Source organism: Branchiostoma belcheri, unplaced genomic scaffold (genome assembly GCF_001625305.1).
Source record: "Branchiostoma belcheri isolate BF01 breed outbred unplaced genomic scaffold, Haploidv18h27 scaffold7, whole genome shotgun sequence".
Lineage (NCBI taxonomy): Eukaryota > Metazoa > Chordata > Leptocardii > Amphioxiformes > Branchiostomatidae > Branchiostoma > Branchiostoma belcheri.
Window position 1 is genome coordinate 3,046,838 of NW_017804353.1, and position 20,196 is coordinate 3,067,033.

General features: G+C 43.7%; 4 protein-coding genes across 5 annotated transcripts in view; 1 reads left to right on the forward strand and 3 right to left on the reverse strand.

Moving 5' to 3' along the window:
• The window catches only part of LOC109484356, a 7,680-nt gene extending 2,987 nt beyond the window's left edge, over positions 1-4,693 (reverse strand). Inside the window, exon 1 of the mRNA XM_019787609.1 lies at positions 4,554-4,693. Coding sequence (XP_019643168.1) covers positions 4,554-4,677 — 124 coding nt within the window. The 5' untranslated portion in view covers positions 4,678-4,693. The remainder of the gene's footprint in view (positions 1-4,553) is intronic.
• A 225-nt stretch (positions 4,694-4,918) lies between these two features.
• LOC109484605 (14 kDa phosphohistidine phosphatase-like) lies at positions 4,919-9,565 on the forward strand. Of its 2 annotated transcripts, none has more exons than XM_019787948.1 (4): positions 4,919-5,172; positions 7,222-7,341; positions 8,563-8,687; positions 8,998-9,565. In XM_019787948.1, exons 1-4 carry the CDS (start codon positions 4,947-4,949, stop codon positions 9,091-9,093), a joined length of 567 nt encoding a protein of 188 aa, XP_019643507.1. In that variant the 5' UTR covers positions 4,919-4,946; the 3' UTR covers positions 9,094-9,565. The 2 variants fall into 2 exon arrangements, with proteins under 2 accessions (XP_019643507.1, XP_019643506.1); XM_019787947.1 differs by lacking the exon at positions 8,563-8,687 and adding an exon at positions 7,978-8,102 and having other exon boundaries at positions 8,998-9,557.
• A 284-nt stretch (positions 9,566-9,849) lies between these two features.
• On the reverse strand, positions 9,850-13,884 carry LOC109484357. The gene is made up of 10 exons (XM_019787610.1): positions 13,666-13,884; positions 13,200-13,285; positions 12,775-12,895; positions 12,486-12,576; positions 12,178-12,253; positions 11,938-12,028; positions 11,470-11,701; positions 10,992-11,082; positions 10,475-10,616; positions 9,850-10,065 (listed from the first exon to the last, which is right to left on the reverse strand). Exons 1-10 carry the CDS (start codon positions 13,882-13,884, stop codon positions 9,850-9,852), a joined length of 1,365 nt encoding a protein of 454 aa, XP_019643169.1.
• A 735-nt stretch (positions 13,885-14,619) lies between these two features.
• Positions 14,620-19,255, reverse strand: LOC109484358 (fibrinogen C domain-containing protein 1-like). The gene is made up of 4 exons (XM_019787611.1): positions 19,047-19,255; positions 15,871-15,967; positions 15,324-15,488; positions 14,620-14,876 (listed from the first exon to the last, which is right to left on the reverse strand). The coding sequence occupies exons 1-4, from the start codon at positions 19,194-19,196 to the stop codon at positions 14,620-14,622; spliced, it is 669 nt and encodes a 222-aa protein (XP_019643170.1). The 5' UTR covers positions 19,197-19,255.
• Positions 19,256-20,196: the final 941 nt, after the last annotated feature.

Here is a 20,196-nt window from a genome sequence, read left to right on the forward strand (position 1 = left end):
CGTGGTGCGAACGTCACAGCAAATGGTAGCGGTTTGAAATGAGTCTTCAAAACAAGGTGTACATTTCCTAAACAAGTCATCGAAACGTAGAAAACAATTGAAGACAAGGCTGATATAGAATGTGCGTCAAAAGTACACTTGACATAACACATTAGCTGTTAACTGCATAAGTAGCAGTCGCGCTTCATAAATTAACTTAGCCAAAACTGGCCGACGTTACCAAACATCCACACCCTGTAGAATTATGGATAAAAGTACGCATGAACTCACCTTTTTTTATGTCTGTATCCCTGGTTGAGAGAAGGCAAAGGGGCTACGTATCTCCACGCCCGCCGGCCTGGGCAACTGTAGGGAAACAGCGGTGATTAGCCTCGTGTCATTATCGCAGGAACCGAAAAGGAGGAAACAAACGCTTATAACCTTACTTCTTTACCTGTAAATATGTTAAGAAGTGGCTTCCTTATTTTGGCAAGAAGGTAGCTTCGTTTCCTATTTGAAGATTTCGCTTCTCATTGAGCCTTAGGACTCGGCTACTAAAATCTGAAGTTTGTTTAGTATAAACTATTTTTGGCCCTGCCCAGCAACAAGCTTGACACCTAATTCGACCAATGGCAGCCCTGCTTCTCCCAGACATCCAGATACCACGTGTTTCAGAATCTCACACGCCGCATGCCTTGCATTGGCCGTGAAAATAGTTCTATGTCGCCATGTGGGCCATAAGGAAATTTATGCCGGACACGAAAGCCGATCCTCGCCCGCTAGGTTTACGTTGACCAGTGCACGGGGAATTCTCCGTTTGTACCGAACGGGGTTTCCTTGTTTGTATCGCACGGGCCACGCTCAAACTTTTCCGGAATTGACCAATCAGAGCATCCATGTGCTCTCTCCTCGCGTCCTTTTCCACAAGCAGGACGGTTTCAGTTTATCGAGGGCATGGGCGATAAGACAAGTTTGGCTTATCTGTCTAGAATGCCCCCACACACATTGCAATGGACATCAAAGGCAGATTATTGTGGGAAACACTAAAGTAGTCCAGCCCTACAAAATTAACAAGGTGTACATTCATATTCAAGTCAAAGAAACGTAGAAATTATTCAGCTGTAAACAAGGCTGATATGTCCAGCGCAAACATTGACACGTTTCACAATCAAAGTCACACAAAACAACCACTGAACAGGCCGGGTGGTTACAGGGGAGAATGTAAGTCGTCTATAAAGTCTGCTATATAAGATGAACGATCCGAAATGTGAAGTCGTCATCAGGACTCCAAACACGGAAGGTTCTATACATAAAATACACTCCGGATCCTACCATAATTGTATATGATACCTGTCAACGCTCCTGTTTAAAAGTGTGCCCTAAATAAAAGCACGTATGAACTCACCGTTTTGGGAGTCTGTTATCGCTGGTGGAGAGGAGAGCAGTTGTTCTCAGTGGTCCGGGGTACGGCCACGCGGGTACGGCCTCGTCTGCGGGCTCATCTCGTCTAACAGTAGAAGCGTTAGTTGAATACGTTCAGGGGTCCAGTTGTAAGTATTGTTGATACGGCAAATGAGCTCAAATAAGTCAAATAGTTTGTCAGTTGGTACAACGAAAGTTTAGTACGTCCTCGCGGGTAGCTGGCGACCGACTGAATGAATCTATGGTGCCTCGTGCACGGACCACCCACTGCACCCAGAGGTGGTCAGCCAGACAGATAGGTTTGTTGCTATGGCAACTGTCGCGACGGACTTACTGGGAAATAGTCTCCCTTCCGGTTTACAGCAAAAACCCTAGGCTGTTTTGCAGGGCAAAGGGCCTTTAGCTTCCAAACTCACGGAATGACAGAAAAGCATGTGCCATCCTACATGTCCTACAGTTTTGGAAAAAGGTGATATGTAAATATTTAAAAAAAAAAGAGAGAATAGCTAGTCTTCTGCACGATTATCTTATGAAAGAATGTTTTATACAAAGTCATCTTAGTTTGCTTGTGAGAGAGGTATAACCATATTTTATTTCATTTACTGTATCATAATGTTGTGTAGCGTGTTCATTTTTTCTCTACAACTATGCCCTGAACATCTGCTTGGAGATTTCGCACACAGTAAAATCCGACCAATACAATTTCCAAGTAGATACAGGGACCTAATGTTTGTTTTACTAATTTTCAGTAAGTCTGTAAGCATTCACTCGAATATCAAACAATGGAACAGATACAGAGAAAGGGACAACCCCAACTATACCCTCCCCCGAACATCTGCTTGGAGACCTCGTAAACAGTAAGATCCGACCGACACAATCTCCAAGCAGATACATGGAACAGATTTTCTAGTAATTCTGTGTAAAAAATCATCTGAAGATCAAACAATGGAGCAGATATAGAGAAAGGGACAACCCCAACTATACCCTCCCCCGAACATCTGCTTGGAGACCTCGTAAACAGTAAGATCCGACCGACACAATCTCCAAGCAGATACATGGAACAGATTTTCTAGTAATTCTGTGTAAAAAATCATCTGAAGATGGAGCCATATTATATTCCAACGTTATCTCAACGGGCGCGACCTACTCATAGTAATTGTTATCCTTTACCCAGACTAACCAGAGTATCTACTAGGGATGTGTATATGACGATATTTATGTTACCGACAGTTTAGAAATTATTTGTGTCTGTGGCGTTCCGAGCGGAGCATTGACTGTGTTGTACCGAAGTCGGCCGTGCAAAGTAACGGTCTCCGCTCTCGGCCACGATCGTATCATAGTTTGTATACCTATATTTTCGTCATGTATCCAGGGAAATCACCAATAATTCGTTTATTCAGTGACCCATAGCGTAAATACTGCAATGTGCATTGAAATGTTATCCGGGAAACCTCTCAGTAAGTGTCGCCAGAGGACACGGGCACTGATGAGACTGCGATGCCGGTTACGTTACTACACGGTGTCCAGACCCGACATTCACCGTACGGGTCGGGGTATCGCTTGTCGGTGCAAGGATACTGCCCGTAAATTATATACACTATTGTATACACTACTATACAATGCCATACTTGTTGCTCTGAATGTGTGGGGGGCAATGGGCCTTAGATATTGAAGTATTACGCAGCGGAGCTCTCCGCGATGTGAACACCACGAAGGTTTACGTCAGACTGAGCTCCGGTTGTTTACGTTACGTCTTTTATCGGGCCAGGTCACCGTTAGTTATATAGTGCAATCTAACACAATAAACAGAAGAGACATTTCTTGTTTGGCGAGATATGCAACCTTTTATTCTGTTGTATCACAAACCATAGTATCAACACGTGCGAGGCATGATGTAGGATAGAGATTGTCTCAAATATATTAACATGTGTCTCATGTCAAAAACCCGGCCGAAACACGCCTAACTGCGTGAAAGAAACCAAGACCACGTGCGTGTGCGAACGAAAAGGGGAAACCAGCCAATCGGGCACAAATTGTGTCGGAATGAGAAAGGAAAGGGGTTCACAAGGGACAAGCGAACACGTTTTAAATGTGCTTTAGCTGGCGGTCTAAAGCACCGCGGACACTCTTGTAATACTGGAGGTTTCCCAGATCGGACAAGTGTAGGCCGGCAGGCGCAAAGTAGTTTGGGTTGTGTCTCCACAGACGTCTGTGGTCCCATACTGTGACCTTGGGGTAGCTCTGCACAAGTCCCTTCAACGCCTCCGTGAATTTGTGAAGGCGCTGAGGAAAGTCAGACATGTTAGGTGGAATATGGAGACGCCAGATATCTGGGGAACCTTGGACGAGCGCCCGGTCTGCTTTCTGGTGGAGACCCACTCAGTGTACACGTGGCGTGTCTATCATATATGGCAATACCTATTAAAAATTTCATCCTTATTTGGTAATACTTGCGTCAGATACCATTCTTTCCTAATAACTATACCTTACTCACGTACTTCCTAAATAATCAAACATAAATCCATACGAATGTGAGTTACAGCTCAGGGTACACATTTCATTCGTTGATGCATGCATCATATTAGCACCCTCAAAAACAAACAATACAACTTCCTACATACAATACGGTGTTAAAAACACACACATTTTAAAATACTAGTAGTACTAAAACAACAATCCGTTATAAGAAAAATTCCTTTTACTCAAGCTATATCAAAAGGGTTACAAATTTATACTATTATATTATTAAAATACTCACGTCGCCGGTGTGTTTTTTAAACACCGCCCTTGTTTCTTATATTACTCAAGCACATTCATGTATATGGTGACCAGCTCCTTGCTACATAATGTAACCTCAGAGTGTCTGCCGTTAACTGTTTCTAGATTCTAAACAAAAATAATAATAATAATAATATGACACTGGGAAACTTTGGAGCATTATGATATCTGATAGCATCGGTCCTATGCAAAAGTTTACAAATGAATCAAATAACAAGCTGTTTTCCATTGTGCTCTGGAAGTAATAATTATTGTGAAAACTTCAAGCGAATTCACCAAGTATGGCGTCATGATCATAATATCTAACGTTAAACTTCTGAGTAGCGACTAAATACAAGGTCTCAGATAATTTCAAGGTTTCTGGCTTGACCTACCTTCGTCCAGATATGTTTCAGAAAACTCCTTGTGGAGGGCTGAGACTGTCACTGAACAGAAGACAAGACAGAAGAACAAAACTTTCTTCAACCCAGAAGACATCGTCACATCTAGTCTGGGCATGTCTTCGTATGGTAGAGTTTCGGGAGAGTCCACTCAATAAATAGGGGTCTTAAGACAGCGATACCGATCTGGATTTTTCAAAGAAAAATCGCTTCTCAACACCTATAAAGTAGCAAAAATTCACAAAATACTGTATTCTATCGAATACATTTAACTTCGAGGGATACATGTTGCCGATGATATTTCTGTTTCACAAATATTTGTTCCCCAGTCAGAAATGGACTATCCTGATACCCTTTGACCTAAAATTCTCGAGATTCCCGCCATCTATGGTGTTGCGGTGTTGGGTTGTGATCTGGCTGATGTTTTGTGCTGTGAGATCGTTTGTTTCGACAAACGCTGCAGCAAAGTGTGCTCTTCCTGTGATATACATGTACAGTACCAGGCACTTTCTGTGCGAGTTGAGGCAACTGTCGTCTGCAAATAGAACAGCATTCTCCCGCCAAGTTTCCACCATGTCCGCTGAGGGGGGAGGGGCAGAGGCCAAGTTGGCAGGTACTGGACGGTCTTCTCAAATTTCTGACTTTTTTTAGGGGGGCGGGGTCTGTTTACGTGACAGCATTACGAAAGGAAAAACACGGTTTCTGTTCCCCTTCCCGTTTTCATACTTAAGAAGGAAAATATTGTTTTTGTCCAGTTTCTCCTTCTTCTTTTTCACAAGCAAATAAGGCAAGAATATTAAAGGTCGGTCAACGACATCGACCAGACGGCAGTTACCATGGTAACTGGTGTTTGAATACCAGTACATTATGTAGCGAAGTGGCATGACGCTAGAGGGGCTGGTCCCCATATCCATGTATTACATCGGCCTCCTTCCGTCTGAGTAGACGATGGGCTTGGCACTGGAGGGGTCTGGCACCGTCTCTGGTGGCTGAACAGGCCGATCCGTGAGTGGCAGACTCTGCCACATGTTGAACAGGTGAATGTGGTGGTGTTGGAAGTGGCTGGTCTCTGCCGGCGCAGGTCTCTCAATTGAGACCTTGTGATGTCGGCATCTCTCACCCCAGCTTTCACAGCGTGTTTCCAGTCTGAGCGGTTGAGTGCCAGTTCCTCCCACGAGTCCACGCTGATGCCTGCCGACGCAAGGTCTCTCTTACAGACATCTCTGTACCTCAGGTGAGGACGGCCAACTGGACGTGAACCGCTTTCAAGCTGGCCATATAGAAGGTCCTTGGGAATGCGGCCTTTTCCCATGCGGCGCACATGTCCAAGCCATCTCAGGCGACGCTCGCTGATCATGGCAAACAGGGTCCTGGACTTCGACCTGTCGAGGACCTCGGTGTTTGAGACCTTGTCCTGCCATTTAATACCCAAGATCCTGCGTAGGCATCTCATGTGGTAGGCATTCAGCTTTGCTTCCTGTTTGGCATATGTTGTCCATGTTTCACTACCGTAGAGAAGGGTACTTAGCACGCAAGCCTGGTATACCTTCAGTTTGGTGTTCATTGTCAAGTTCCTGTTTTCCCAAACTCTCTTGTTGAGTTTGCTCATAACAGAGGCTGCTTTCCCAATTCTTGTGTTTATTTCAACATCTAGGGACATGTTGTTGGTAACAGTAGACCCTAGATAGGTGAACCTATCTGTCACGGCAAGTAGAGAGCCATTGATGTGTATGGCAGGAGGGTTTAGAACATCCTGCACCATCACCTCAGTCTTCTTTATGCTGATTATGGGTTCACCACACCACGAAGTGGTGTGGTGAAACCATATTGCTTTTTCTGATGTTTCTTCTTCTCCTCCTTCTTCTCCTGCCATTTTTTAAATGGATTCAGCTTCTTCATTTTAGGGCCCAAGGTCCTGAAATTTGGTATGGAGGTACAGTGGGCAAATACCCCTAGGCGTTTTTTAAATTATTGTGATACAGGCTTTTAGAATGGTTTTATTTGAGTTTTTTGGCTGTGTTAGAGCAAATGTATTACTGTGTTAGTGGCCTTGTTTACCATGTTTGGGCATGAGTCATGACAATGGAATGCAGGGCATCAACCAATAGGCATGCAGCTTTCCTCTATACTTCTTGCTGATTGGCTGTTGGGATTTAACTTGATTAACACCTGCACAGAAGCATTTCCATACTGACAGTATGTCTGTATTCAAGTGTTTTGGTAGGTATTTCAAGCTTTCCTGCTCCAGCATTGGAATGCCGGGCATGGACGTTTTTTTTTATTTTGAAAATCAACAGTTTGCATTATGCAATTAAAAATCCTAACCAATAAAGTAGGGAATAGCTATCCAACTGTTGTTTTAGTTGTATTTTACTTCATATTATAGTTATATCAATGTAAATCATTGTTTTCCCTTGTGTTTCTCATTCTTTCCCTGCCATGTCGTAAAATGTGGTGAACCCATCGCTGTATTTGCTCCAAAGCAAATATTGGCCTTTCTAGTTTACACATGTATTACAACATGTATTACAAGTGTCTAGTATAGTTGACATAAGCCTTTTTTATTGCTTGGCTTATATCAATGACACAACTGAGTATTTTTACACATGGCTGATGAGATTAAGTAAAATAACTTAATAAGTTTCCTCCACAATGCCTCCAGCGATCCCTGATGTAGAGATTGACCCTGACGGGAAGTTCAAGTACATCCTGATCCGCTGCCATGGTCCCGGTGATGTCAGCAAGGACATCGTCAGGGGGTTCGCCTGGGCGGAGTTCCACGGTAAGAGCCGACACTTGAAACATCTTGAAGTTAAATAGCTCTCATATTAAGAACACTTGGCAATGTAACAAGGGGGGAGTACAGTACAAACAGAAAGACACTCCTGGCCCAGGGCTGGGGTCGAACCCACACCAACCCAGGGCACCAGTTCACACCCTGACACTCTAACCATTAGGCTAAAAGGTCTAGACCCGTCAGACGGATCAGTTGGTATCACTTACTAGTATAAACCCCCCACTGTTACAGCAAAGCAAAGGAACTAAAACTGTTGAAAGCAGTACAGTATAAGTTTCAGTATTGTAACTGCATTTTCTATCTAAGAGTCTTATTTGAAAAGCTGTCAAATAGATGAAGCATTGGATTTTATCTTAACTGTTGTTTCAAGCCGTAATACATTATCTATATACTGCTGTTTAGTTCTATCATATGCAAGTACCAGGTTCTTTTGAATCATATGATATTCAGAACAAACTGCTGCTGGGGCCACAATTCTTTCTTACGGACTTCGCAATCAGATGCACCACATTATATGTAGATTTTGTTATTAACTGGAAAAAATGTTTTAAAAAAAGGAGAGATGGGAGGATACCTGAATGTGATGTGTGTTTGAAGAGCTTGCACTGTTCCTTTCTCCAGCCGATATCTATGACAGAGTTGCACCAGGGATTGAGGCTCTAGGGTTTGACTGTGAATGTATAGGCGGCGGCAGAATACAGCATAGCAGGAGTCAGAGGAACATCCTAGTGTATGGGTACTCCATGGTAGGATCATGTTTTATATATGTACCTCAGGGCTGCCTTTGTGTCTATGTGACAGTTACACAATGCACAGGCTTATTTTTGAAAAATGTATTTTGAAACTTTTCTTGTAATTCTGCAAACAGAAAGAAATTGTTTAGCATTCTCCTAAATTCTCTTAGCCTGGGATCCAGTCTTTTTAGGCTTAATCTGCTTCCAAATGTTGCTACCAAGCCTCCAGTCTTGGTAACTTTGGTTGTTGGAAGCAGGTTAAAGACAATAAGACTGGATTCCATGCTGGAATTCTCTATGGAAAAAAATTATTTACAAGAGAAGATCAGGATTTTTGTATCTTTGACTTCTAGACAGAAACACAGGGCATTGTGCACTGCCCTGTCCATATCACACAGACACCGAGGCACCCATACTCCCTTAGTCCCTGACCTGTAGTTTCCCACAATGTTTGTAACCGCTTGACTTCCAGACCACATCTATGGCAAAGTGAAGCCTGTGCTGGATGAACTGCAGATCCGGTCTGAGGTGCTAGGGGGCGGCAAGATGACCCACGAGAGCGCCGAGAAGAAAATCCATGTCTATGGAAAATCCACTGTATGTCACTTTCAGACAGAGAAAACTTTGGATCTATAATATTTTATGTACTTATTTGTTTCTTTATTTATGTGTTCTTTAACCAGATTTGTGCAATGTATTCTGTACATTTGCCTATGGCTTGTTACTGTTGGTCCATATGCCTTCATTTTCTTCTGGTAACTAACCATAGGCTATTTTTATTGTTGGAACACAAGACTTGATTGGACAGAAAGTACAAACAGGTGACAAAATGTTTGACAGTTATAACAGAATTATACACTTGCAAGTATAATATAAAAACTGACTGTTTTCTCCTGTGTTTCTGCAGGGCTTTGGCCAGGCTGATCACTCCATCACTGTGGAGAAGCTGAAGAAGAAATTTCCTGACTACTCCAGCATCACCTTCAACAATGAGGGGTACTGAAGACACGAAGAGTCTGACAACTTCTTAAAGAGTGGCTCTAAAGAGTACTCTTATCTCTAACAGGACACAAACTTTTGAATTCTTATTTACTCCCCTTGCAAGGGTATGTGTAACAAAGACTTCCAGTGGTTGGCCAGTGCAAGTGCACTTGCTACAGAACTGCACTGTTGTTAGGAGTGTTTTCTACGTATAGTTTTGGCTATGGTATGAAACTAAGTTCTTGTGTTGTCAGCTAAATTGTTTGTTGAAAGGACTTGCTATAAAACTACCCTGTTGTAAGGAAGTTGTGCTGTTTTCTGTATAATTTTGATGATGATGAGAAGTTAAATTTCTTCAATGAGGTTATAGGCCTCAGTTTCTTGCATTGAAATTCTCAAAGTATGTTAAAATAGCTACTCATGAGGTTCTCTAAAATGTCCACAGCCTCACAGAGGCTGCTAGTTTGATAATATGATGACTGTCATTATTACATGTGTGTCTGAAGGCTATAGTACAAGTATAACGTGTCGCAGCGCAAGAGACATGTACAATAAATGACACAGCAAAATGCAACTGTACAAGCATTTCAATGTATATGTTTGACATAATTTTATTCCTATAAATAGCTTCATCACATTGGTAGGACTTGTCCTCAGACTCATCCTCAGTCACTGATAAAAGATAGCGGTTGCTATCTAAAGCATGTTACAATTCAGCAAATTTATCCAGGCGCGTTATTCATTTGTATTACATAGTATTATAGTGTCATTCCCAGTCTCATGTACAGACCCCCTTGACACACTTCTGCGTCTCTTCACAGCAGGTGTAGCTCTTATGATACTCACAGCAGGGTTGTCCCGTGGGACAGGGCTTGTCTGCGCAGGTCAGGTGGCGTGGCGGGGGGACGGGCGGGTCGTACGTGCACCCTGTCCCGTGACAGGTTGTCCCAGGCGCGATGTTAGCCACAAGGAGGTCAAACACCTCTGCCTGGACCTGAAGACATGAGGATTATGAATCACATTAAATAATTTTATTAGGTTGGGGAATGAGTGAATAGCAAAGTTCTTTCTTCACAACCACATGTCTAGTGATGACTGTCATCTTCAGCAGGGCTAATGTGACTGGTTCACTGAGCACTGAAGCTAATAAGCCACTTACACCTAGCTTCAGCGCACAGTGAACCAAGGACTAGTAGAGTATGTCACAAAGCAGTATAGGTATGGGAGTGAAGTCTGCCATCTCTGATTGCCTTTTCTTTATTATTGATTTAATGTGGATGCTATCTATACTTCAACTTTCAGTCTGCTGAGGCACTCGTTAGGCACAAAATTTGTGTTGTTTATGGAGTCTGACAGCAGGGAGAAGGTTAAGTATGACTGAAAATACAGATTAGTTAACCTACCATAGGGTTGGAGATGTTGAAAGGCCCCCTCCACTCTAAGTCAAAGACCGGTCCAGTTTTGTTGTACAGTGAAGGCCCGTCTTGGTAGGTTATGTTACAGGACCTCATCTCAGGCCAGCAGACAGCGTTGGAAATCACAGACCTGCCCAAGGTAAATTGGTTTATTGCTCAATAGATAAGCATTGAAATAAAGTTTCGTCTCACTATGCTTATCGTCCCAGGAAGAAAACATTGCTTATGCTCTATTTCTTCTTCTTCTTCATAAGGTCAATAACCTGGACCAGACCATGGTAACTGGTGCTGTAACCTGTGATATTGGATTACATTATGTAACAACTGGAAGGGCAGACCTGAGTTGGACACATTCATAATACACCTGTAATGAACAGAGCAGTAGTTTGTTGGGCTAGACCATGTGAAGGTAAACATTACGCCTTTGCCTTTCTAGTTGATTGGTATGTTTGCTTGCTAGCACTATGTTGAATTGCATCCATTGTTACAGAAAAGTAAGACTGACTTTATGTTGCCATCTAGCCAGTCGCTGTAGGCCTTCCTGGTGATGTCATCAGAAACATCCATGAGGTAGCGCAGGTGGCGGACAAAGATTCCTGTAGAATATATTGGCGAAGTAGAAGATCATTTATCAACTGCCCTGATATCTGATATAAACATTGTAAGAACTTGAATTCCAATGTCCGAATCCTGTATTCTAATGTTCGAAAGCCGCGCACGCGAAGCGCGTTCAAATTATGCTATGGAACAGTACGAACCCCGTGTGATAACCTTAAGAACCCAGTGTGATACCGCTAGTTATAACACGAACGTAATCGCTGCCCAGGTATGACATAACCAAAGTTATCACTCGGTCCGGACCACGCGCATGTCAAACGTTATCACGGACAAGATAATTATATAATCTACATGTGATATAGAAACACGTATATAGCAAAAGACCTTTGCAAATGCTTGATCAATGCTTGATCAACGCAATGTACCTTTGTAAACATATTCGTCCTTGTCACACTCCGGCCAGCAGCGTTCCACCAGCACCCCTTGGTGAGAGTTGTAGAAGATGGTTGCCTGGGCGACCCGGTGAGCCAGATTCAGGTAGCTGGTGTCGTTCAGGATGTTAGTCATCTCCACCAGGCCGCCCACCAGCACCCCGCTGTTGAAGGTTTTGTTGAAGTCACGGTTTCCCGTACAGTTGTCGGTCGCTATGTTCGACACCTGTAATGTCACACGGAAGAACTGTTAGTGGACAGAACTTTGGCAGTTAATAGTGGAGCAAATCAAACTTAATCGGCCATCTACATCAGGGCATTACAGCCATCCCTCAACAAAGACGTGGGGCGCCACAGATCTAGACTACCAAGCACATGAACGGAGAAGTAAAATTCATTCATTTGACCCGTTGCTAATGGCAAATAATGCCACGCCTGTTGTTGAATTTGTTTGTTTGTTACCTGGAACGTTTCCTGATCAATCAGTCCGTTTTTCTGTATATACTTCCAGGTCGTCTTCATTCTCTCCAGGAATGTTGAGTTCCCGGTGTGTCTGTGTCAATAGTAACAAACTCGGGTTACAACTAGATATCATAATGTATTGTGCATATTTAGCTAAATTTATTCCAGAGGCGTACGTCACAATCACAAGGCAAATGAAATTTCACTTTGGATAGCTACATAGACCAAGTCTAGACTGACCTGTACAACTTGGCGCTCAGCTGTAACATCTGCACATTTGTGATGGTGGTTTTCTTATCGTAGAACCAGTACCCACCTGGAAATGGAATGTACATAGTTCCAGCATTAAAAATGTGCAATGAACAATTTTTATGGAGAAGGATGTCGATAATCATATGAGTGAAACCTTGAATAGCAATGATTATTCCTGAATATAAGATAATTTCGTCGTGTTTCAATACATCTAAATATTTTGTAATGTTTCTCAATATTTCGCGTTTATGTCGATCATAGGTTATCGCAGAAAACAAAATAAACCCGTTGTTTACCTCCACAAGTGCCCGTATGATCCCATCCGTACTGGTAGTTCCAGTCGTGAATCTGCTGAGCTAGGGACAGGAAGTCCTTGTCACCGAGAACCTGGAAGAGATTCTTAAAATTTCAACAGGGAATGCATAGTGTCCGTACTAGTTACAAAGTTAGCAACATTATAGATTTTCCAGCAATGAATTTACTACAAAATTGCTGTTTGGAAGTGAAGGAAGAAGTAAAACGCGGTTCCAAAGGTTTTGAATTTTGAAGATAAAAATTGAAAACAGTAAAGATTATATTTGACACCTCATATATCCTGAGATAGCTGAGCCCGAACCACGCCATGTCGTCATAGGAGGGCGCAGGCGCGTAGGCCAGGATCAGGTCATACATCTGCCGCAGGGACGACTTCAGACACGTCTGGTACCTGTACCATACAAACAAACGATTTTTTCAAAGAGGCTTACATGCAATAGTCTACTTCAACACGTACAGATGGGAGGAGAACATTGGAGAATTGACAGGACGCAGCCCAAGTGAGCCCTCCGGAACAGTGAACAGAGAAGATGTAAGAATGGTTAACATGATATCTGTGGATCCCAAACGGCGAAACATCTATATACAAGGCATATGGGATGGTGACCTATACATGTACACCTGTTGATCTATGGTGGTGATAAAAAATAGCGGTCTAATATCTTGATTATATAAAGGGATTTGCTCCATGTTACCTGGTGTGGTTTCCGTAGTGCATGAAGTTTGCGAACGTCTCCAGAACAGCTCCGTTCTGCCAGAAACCGTCAAAACCGTTCCACACCTTAAGCAAAAACAAAGAATATGTGTCAAAAGCATGATGAGTTTGCATGTAAGTTTGTAAGGCATGCAAATATACAACTTTCAAAAATTCTTCATTATTTTCAAAAAGGTTCTTATAACACAGATGTTGAAAAGTCATTAACTGGAGTATCATTCCAACCCAGCTCGTCCACCACATTGAGAAGGGATGCGCATCCTCAACCGTGTCTATCTAGGTCTATGCCTGTATGGGTTACCGGTTAGGATCTGGCACGGTTCTGGATAGTCCCCATGTATCCAAGTCAAAAGAACAGTAGCTTTGCCAAAGCAAGGATCTGGATACACGTGGACTATCCAGAACAATGATAAAGCTCGTTTCTAAGTACAACGAATCGTTCCCACCTGATAGCTGAAGAGGCCCGCAATGGGTGACGGGAACCAGTTCCGCTGCAGTGCCACCTGCGCCCGGCAGGCCCACAGCGCCGCCGAGCCGTTTCCATGGTTACCGAACATCCCCGGGACGCAGTCCTCAGGTGTGGGCGCTGATGACGTCACCAAATTCGAGTTCGGCCACATGAGCGCCAGACACACCAGCATACACGTACTTCCTACGGCCGCCATGTTTCTAGTACTGAACTTTGGAGTGGCCAGCTGTTTTGCACGCTTGCCTTTTATAAGTGTCAAAGGTTGTTTGCTCGACCGACATCACCCAAGGACGCGCACGATTGAAGGATACACACTATATTTTTCGGACCTTTATTGTTCAAAATTGTTGCTGTACATGTATTATATGAATGTTCACGCAGTTGCACTGGAATAACTCTATAGAATTAAAACAAATCCATTTATTTTATAGACAAATTTACTTGAGTAACTCGCTTACACTATCAAATCTTTTGCCGATATTATGTTACTTACCGATCTTTCATAGACCTCTGTCAAATAAAAAATGATATTTTACTTTAATTTACTACATTTACATGGATTCTTAATTACTAGTACTTATGTTTGCTAGGTGTAAAAAGAATTGAAATTGATATAGAATGTATATCAAATATATCATAGAATATGTGAGTATTAAAATCGCACAATGAGGTATAATGGTGGCTCAATCCATGGCAAATAAACACATAATGTACACAAGCAGAGAACGATAAGGTAGAGTTTAGACAACTACATCTCCTTCGACACTTCCCTTTTATCTATTTATCTACATATCGGAGAACCAAGACCTGTCGATCTTAAATACAAATGGCCACAAATGGGTAGTCCCTTTGAGCAGGTACGCAAACCTTCCAATAACAATCTGTCCACCCCACCCCTAGCAACGGTTCTCCCCCACTGTACCCCCTCCCCTCACGCGGGCCTGATCCTCATGACACTCCCCTTGAGTGAGTAGGTGTAGCCGTGCCACGTGCACCAGTTGATTCCGTCTCCGTGCGTCTGGTGCTGGCCGCGCAGGTACTGGCCGTTCAGGTTGGCGCAGTGGCAGTTGTAGTACCACCAGGCGCCGGCGAACAGGGACGCGCACGAGCCCTGCCGCCAAGCGTCGTTGTCCTTGTCCTTGGTGCTGAACGTCATTTCGTTGTGCTGGCCGGCTGCTAGAGCGTCTCCTGGAATGTGCCGGGGAAAAAGAATACTAGAAGTCAAGTCAATGTGGTTCTATGAAAATAGAATTCATAGTTGGTGGGTCGTGTGGCGTAAAGGTAGCGTGTTCGGCTCGGAACCAAGAGGTCCCGGGTTCGAAACCTGCCAGTCACCGATCTTCTGCCCTTGGGGAAGGCATTTTACACGACTTTCCTGGATGGAGGCCTGGCGAACCCCATCTCATATTAGACACAAAAAGGCAGCAGAATCTTCAGATAGTTGAAGGCGGCTGCCTCAAAATGAAAGAAGAAGAAGTGCTCTTTATTTACGGGTAAAAGGTAAGTTAAGGAAGACAGATATCAAATACTTTTACTAAATGACTTGGGACTCTTCTTTAACCAGCCACCATGGCTGCCGCTAATGACGTCATTGTCACGTGAGTGCAGTCATTCCATATTTGGCTATATGTGTACCTGCGTCTCCCTCGTAGTCCTGGACCTCCAGCCGGAAGTTGTCATCCTGACCTTTGATCCGGAAGAGACCGTACCTGGCGTACCGCGTCTCATCCTCAAAGTCTTCCATGTCTATGTAGAGCGTGTACCGGCCCTGGCTGGCGATCTGGTGGATCTTGTCATTGCCTAAAGACAAAAGGGAAGACAGGGGTCTTTTACAGTATAAATCTCTCTAATGTTTGTAAATGTCCTACTTATGTTTACCGAAGGAAAACATATTGTTTTTGCTGTTTCCTCTTCTTCTTCTCCAAACCAATAAGGTCAATGACCTGAACCAGACGTCTGTCACCATGATAACTAGTGCTGGGTTACATCATGTTGCAATTCTATAGCAGGAGGGATTTAGACTCCTGTCTGACCCGATATGAATTTGTTTGAGTAAGAGCAGACTATATGCGAAGGTAAAAGCCTGGTAGAGGCTACGTGGGAGCTCCAGTAAGCAAACTACATGTACATGTAGGATGGCACCTAAGCTACGTATGCAGAGCTTTAGTGAGGTGGAAATTACCTAACCAGAACTCGCCCTCCAGGTCGCCGAAGCCCTGGCGGTACGACTCCCAGCCCCGCTGGAAATCCACCAGCCCGTTCATCCGCCGCTGGATCACCTGCAGGAAAACAGCAACACGTGAACAAATAGACAAGAATAGCCTCTACCAGGCTTCGGAAGCGGCTGGAAAGGGTTAAATATACAGATAACATGCCAGGGGATCCGGAGTGACGGTCCGCTACAGGAGTACATTTGCCGCCTCCGTCGATTTCTAATCTAAAAAGCACTGATCTTGAACCAGTTTAGCTTACGTATACTGAAGAGCTACCACTGACTGTGACAGAGAGGTTCTTTGTACCGGGGAATTCCATTAGCTCTTTTCGACAAGTGCAGCGAACAGTGGGCCACGGCTTAACATCCCGCCTTAGAACTGTGCCCTTTCCAATTAATAGCGTATGAATTTATCTCGATCTATATGCCCATTCTTATGTACGAACAAGAACCGGTAGCCATTACAACGACTTTTCCAAGCTCTGTAACAGGTATCCCGCAAAGGTTAGTGCACGACGGACTGAAGCCCTTTTGATCGGCTCGCAAGTCGAGGGCCAAGACCAAGAACAGCCGGAATTTGACCTGTGGCCCTCCCGGCTGAGAGGCCCGGTAGCCTGTTACTGGGGACAACACAGCGGGGAGCGTGGTTTACCCAACAGAAACACGGCAATCGGTGGTCTGAGCAAGTGTAGTACACGGATGTTACTTGTATCTGTATTTGTTCCAGTTATACGGTGTAACCGCCTTAAGCCAGCCCAGGTTTACGCTAAGGCAGCACCCCGGGCTGGTTACCGTTCTCTTTCGGTGCTAGATCTTTCCATGATCCAACATGCCTTTCTGGTTGTTGCCGTCCATTGTAGGCAAACTAATTGACACCGACCCCGTACAAAAACTCTGGCCAATGGACCTAGGCAGGCGGGCACCGTATTCCCAGCACAGTAAAGATATACAGGGAGCCTACGATGGTCTGGCTGCCAGGCGGCTAGCTAGCCTGGGTGCCAGACTGTTTCCAGGGCGGGCCTACATAGACCAGTTCCTCGGCTCCAGGGCCAACACGCCCCCAGTGAAATTATACCACAGCCCCCAGTTAAGCCCCGATTCACACAGGCTAAGCCAACACGCTTGCTAACTTTAGGCCTAGTGTGTGATGAGCCTGGCAGCCAGGCTATGTGGAGGCTATCCTTGCGTGATGTGTCCGCGTGTCCGCAGCCCAGTCTGGCGGGGGGCCAGGTTTATGGAGGATTTTCTCGACAACCGGAGCCGAAAGGTTAACAAGTCCTGCATGGTCTCTCCGAGCGCTGCCGGATGTTTAAAGAGACAGTGTGGTGTACAGGAAACCAACCTGTCAGCTTCACGGCTCTGACCATTACGTTGATAAAGGAAGGTTAGCCGTCCATGTAGAACATTACATAATACAAGATGAATCAAGCTTTAACTTCATGACTCTCATCAATACAGGTAGATCACTTATTTTCTCTCTGGTTATTTTTGTAGAAGGATAAAAAAAAGCTTGCGGGTCCTTTCCGTCGGTCAGCGCACTGCTCTGGCCTTGAAAGTCATACACGAAAAAGACGTGGGGAAAAAACTGTGTAATCTGCAGCTGAAGATAGAATGTCTGTAGAAAACCAGAGTGTCTATAGACAGAGAAAAACAGGAGTAGAGGGCTTGTGGAGGCGGTTTCCTACGTGTTCTTTTTGTAAGGTAGGCAGCATCCCAAATTCAACGAAATTGGTAATCAGAAGCGAACATAAGCCCCATCGCGTAATACTGCGCTTTTATTCTACATGAAGCCTTCTGTTTAAACGCAGTAAAAGAATCACTCGTAAACCGTAGGCTGATTTTAAGATGGTCCAATCCACATGACGTGAACTAACGGAGCTTCTGTACGTGCCACACCTCAGTGGTTCCCTCAGCAAACTCGTTTGTCATCCAAAGTGAGGAGTGGTTCTCGTTAGTGAAGACCCGGGAAGTAACCACACTCCACAGGATAGCGTGCACGGGCCCGGCTAAACAAACTTCACACCGTACTTGTTGGCTAGCCTGGTGAACCAAGAGGGTTATATAGTAGCCCACTATAACCTCCCTGGGTTAACATACCGTTTTGGCTCCCTATTCAACTCTCTATGGTGCTAATATTCTGTGCCCTCCCACCCAGAGCACCCTAGGGATTATAATCAACTTCAAATTAATATATCTAAAACTGACTGCAACAATCGGCTGTCAGTTTAAAGCCTTGTGCCAAACAAAATGGGCCGGCCGGAACACCTCTCCAACGCTGGCCCGTCACCAAACTACTTGCTGGCAGGGTACAGTGACGAAAAAATTGGTAGAATTTCTCCCTCGTCCAACTCGGGTTGATTCTCCCACATCCTGCTCGAAAAATCAACGACCTTGACTAATGAGACCTCGCCGTTACTGACATAATTTGATTATGTCCGACAGCTACATCATCATGTATAGCACATGCTGGTGATTAAATGATTTTTACCATACTGTACAGTGTACATGTATTTTATCCAGTTGACCCGAATTATATGATCCTTTTAGAGCCTTCGGATACAGCCAAAATTTACCTAAAGGATACCTAGCAACACAGCTTTAAGTAATTCCCATGTTGGAACCATTTTTATTTACCGTCTTCTCCTGCAAAATGCCAATGGCCTTTAAGTTATTACCTTCTAATTGAAAAGTTCAAGAGTTTAGTGTGAGGAAAAGGATCCGAAATGATCTTAGACACTATTCTATTGGGCTAATCTTGGTGAGTTTCTTCTAAGAAGCCGGTATTTTGCAGAAGACGCGGAACCTGACAGAGTTGAATCAGAGTTCGTCTGTGTCTTGGCTTGTTTTCTTCTAGCTGTATTGCGGGGCGTGGGCGTCCGCATACAAAATTTAACAGAAGTGACTCCCATGTTGCGCTTTTCCATCTCGTAAACGGTCGTTGCCATTATAAACGCTCGATGCCATGATATCACTGATGAATAAAGTTGGTGTTTTACGTCGAAGGACGGTTCTACCGGCTATAGGAGTACAGATATAGATACAGCTCGACGACGTATCCGAGCGTATCATAATTATATGTAACTTCTTTGAGGAGTGAAAATATTCGGCCATGTCTTACAGGGTGTTAAAAAGTAAGACCGTCCTACCGTCCAGCCCCCTCCGTCGGTGTCCATGTCACAGAAGACATCAAAGCCCTTGCCGCCGTCGCCCACCCCTGTGAAGGCAGGTGTGATGGTGTAGATGCCGCTCCGCGTGTAGTTCTTTTGCCGCAACTCCATGCAGTCTTTCGCCTCCATCGTCGAGATTTTCTCTTCAAGGAAAAGAAAACAGTTTAAGCTTGAAGGCACTCAAAGCAATTTCACGACAATAAAACTGCGTTTACAAAGTCAATTTTCTGCAAATTTTATTTTTTTCAACCTTGATACTGATATCTGTAAACTACGAATGAATGAATGAATGAATGAATGAATGAATGCATGAATGAATGAATGAATGATACTTTATTTCCGTGTCGTGCGCTATCCCGCGCCCAGCCCGTGTGGGCTTATACGACACCGATTCAATAAATTATACAAAAACAAAAGACGATCAAAGGTACAGATAACATAATCCAAACAAAATATGAACGCAAATAAAGGTATGCTATATACAATACTGGTGAACAAATAAGTGAACTCATAGGAGATCGTAAATACAAATAAACAAATCTGTACATAATGAACCAAGAGTTCGCAAAATAAATACAAGTACATAAGGTAAATCAAACATAATAAGAGAAAACAAACGTGCAGAAGTCACAGAAAGTGTTGATGTGTTATGAATACAGGTATTTTCTTCTTTTCCCCCACGCTCGATAAATGAAAGTTGCTAGGTCAGATACACCCTCGTTAAAGAGCCAGTTAATTCTATTTTCATCTCTTTCTCATATGATGTCAGGTGATTTTTTATAAATTTTACGAAACATATTTTCTCGAAGATCGTCATAAAAGGGACAGTACGATTGCTCGAGCGGTCTTTGTTAACATTGTCTCCATGTACATATTCTTGTACTTTTCTCGCAACAGCGCATCATATACAATTCGCCCAAACACTTGACTCTGTACAGGTTATGAAGTTTTTTGATCAACAAACCAGGAATTTCACGTTCAAAAACGTTCGATAGTGCACGTTTCTTGAGGCATTCCGTTATGTAATCCTCAACAACTAATTTTAATTGGGCGGCTCAGACTTTATACGAGAAGTCGTGAATACACACAGCAGCGACTGTTAAAAGTGTTTACAAGTTGTCGTAAAGAA

Excerpts from the sequence above, each read along its gene's own strand:
- LOC109484605 (XM_019787948.1), top strand. The coding sequence starts at position 4,947 with ATGGTGTTGCGGTGTTGGGTTGTGATCTGGCTGATGTTTTGTGCTGTG. Across the intron at positions 7,342-8,562 it reads CGCCTGGGCGGAGTTCCACG|ACCACATCTATGGCAAAGTG; the intron begins GTAAGAGCCGAC and ends CTTGACTTCCAG. Across the intron at positions 8,688-8,997 it reads ATGTCTATGGAAAATCCACT|GGCTTTGGCCAGGCTGATCA; the intron begins GTATGTCACTTT and ends GTGTTTCTGCAG.
- LOC109484357 (XM_019787610.1), bottom strand. The coding sequence starts at position 13,884 with ATGGCGGCCGTAGGAAGTACGTGTATGCTGGTGTGTCTGGCGCTCATG. Across the intron at positions 13,286-13,665 it reads CGGGCCTCTTCAGCTATCAG|GTGTGGAACGGTTTTGACGG; the intron begins GTGGGAACGATT and ends TTTTTGCTTAAG. Across the intron at positions 10,066-10,474 it reads TCAACATCTCCAACCCTATG|GTCCAGGCAGAGGTGTTTGA; the intron begins GTAGGTTAACTA and ends TCATGTCTTCAG.
- LOC109484358 (XM_019787611.1), bottom strand. The coding sequence starts at position 19,196 with ATGGAGGCGAAAGACTGCATGGAGTTGCGGCAAAAGAACTACACGCGG. Across the intron at positions 15,968-19,046 it reads CCGACGGAGGGGGCTGGACG|GTGATCCAGCGGCGGATGAA; the intron begins GTAGGACGGTCT and ends GTTTTCCTGCAG. Across the intron at positions 14,877-15,323 it reads GGACTACGAGGGAGACGCAG|GAGACGCTCTAGCAGCCGGC; the intron begins GTACACATATAG and ends GGCACATTCCAG.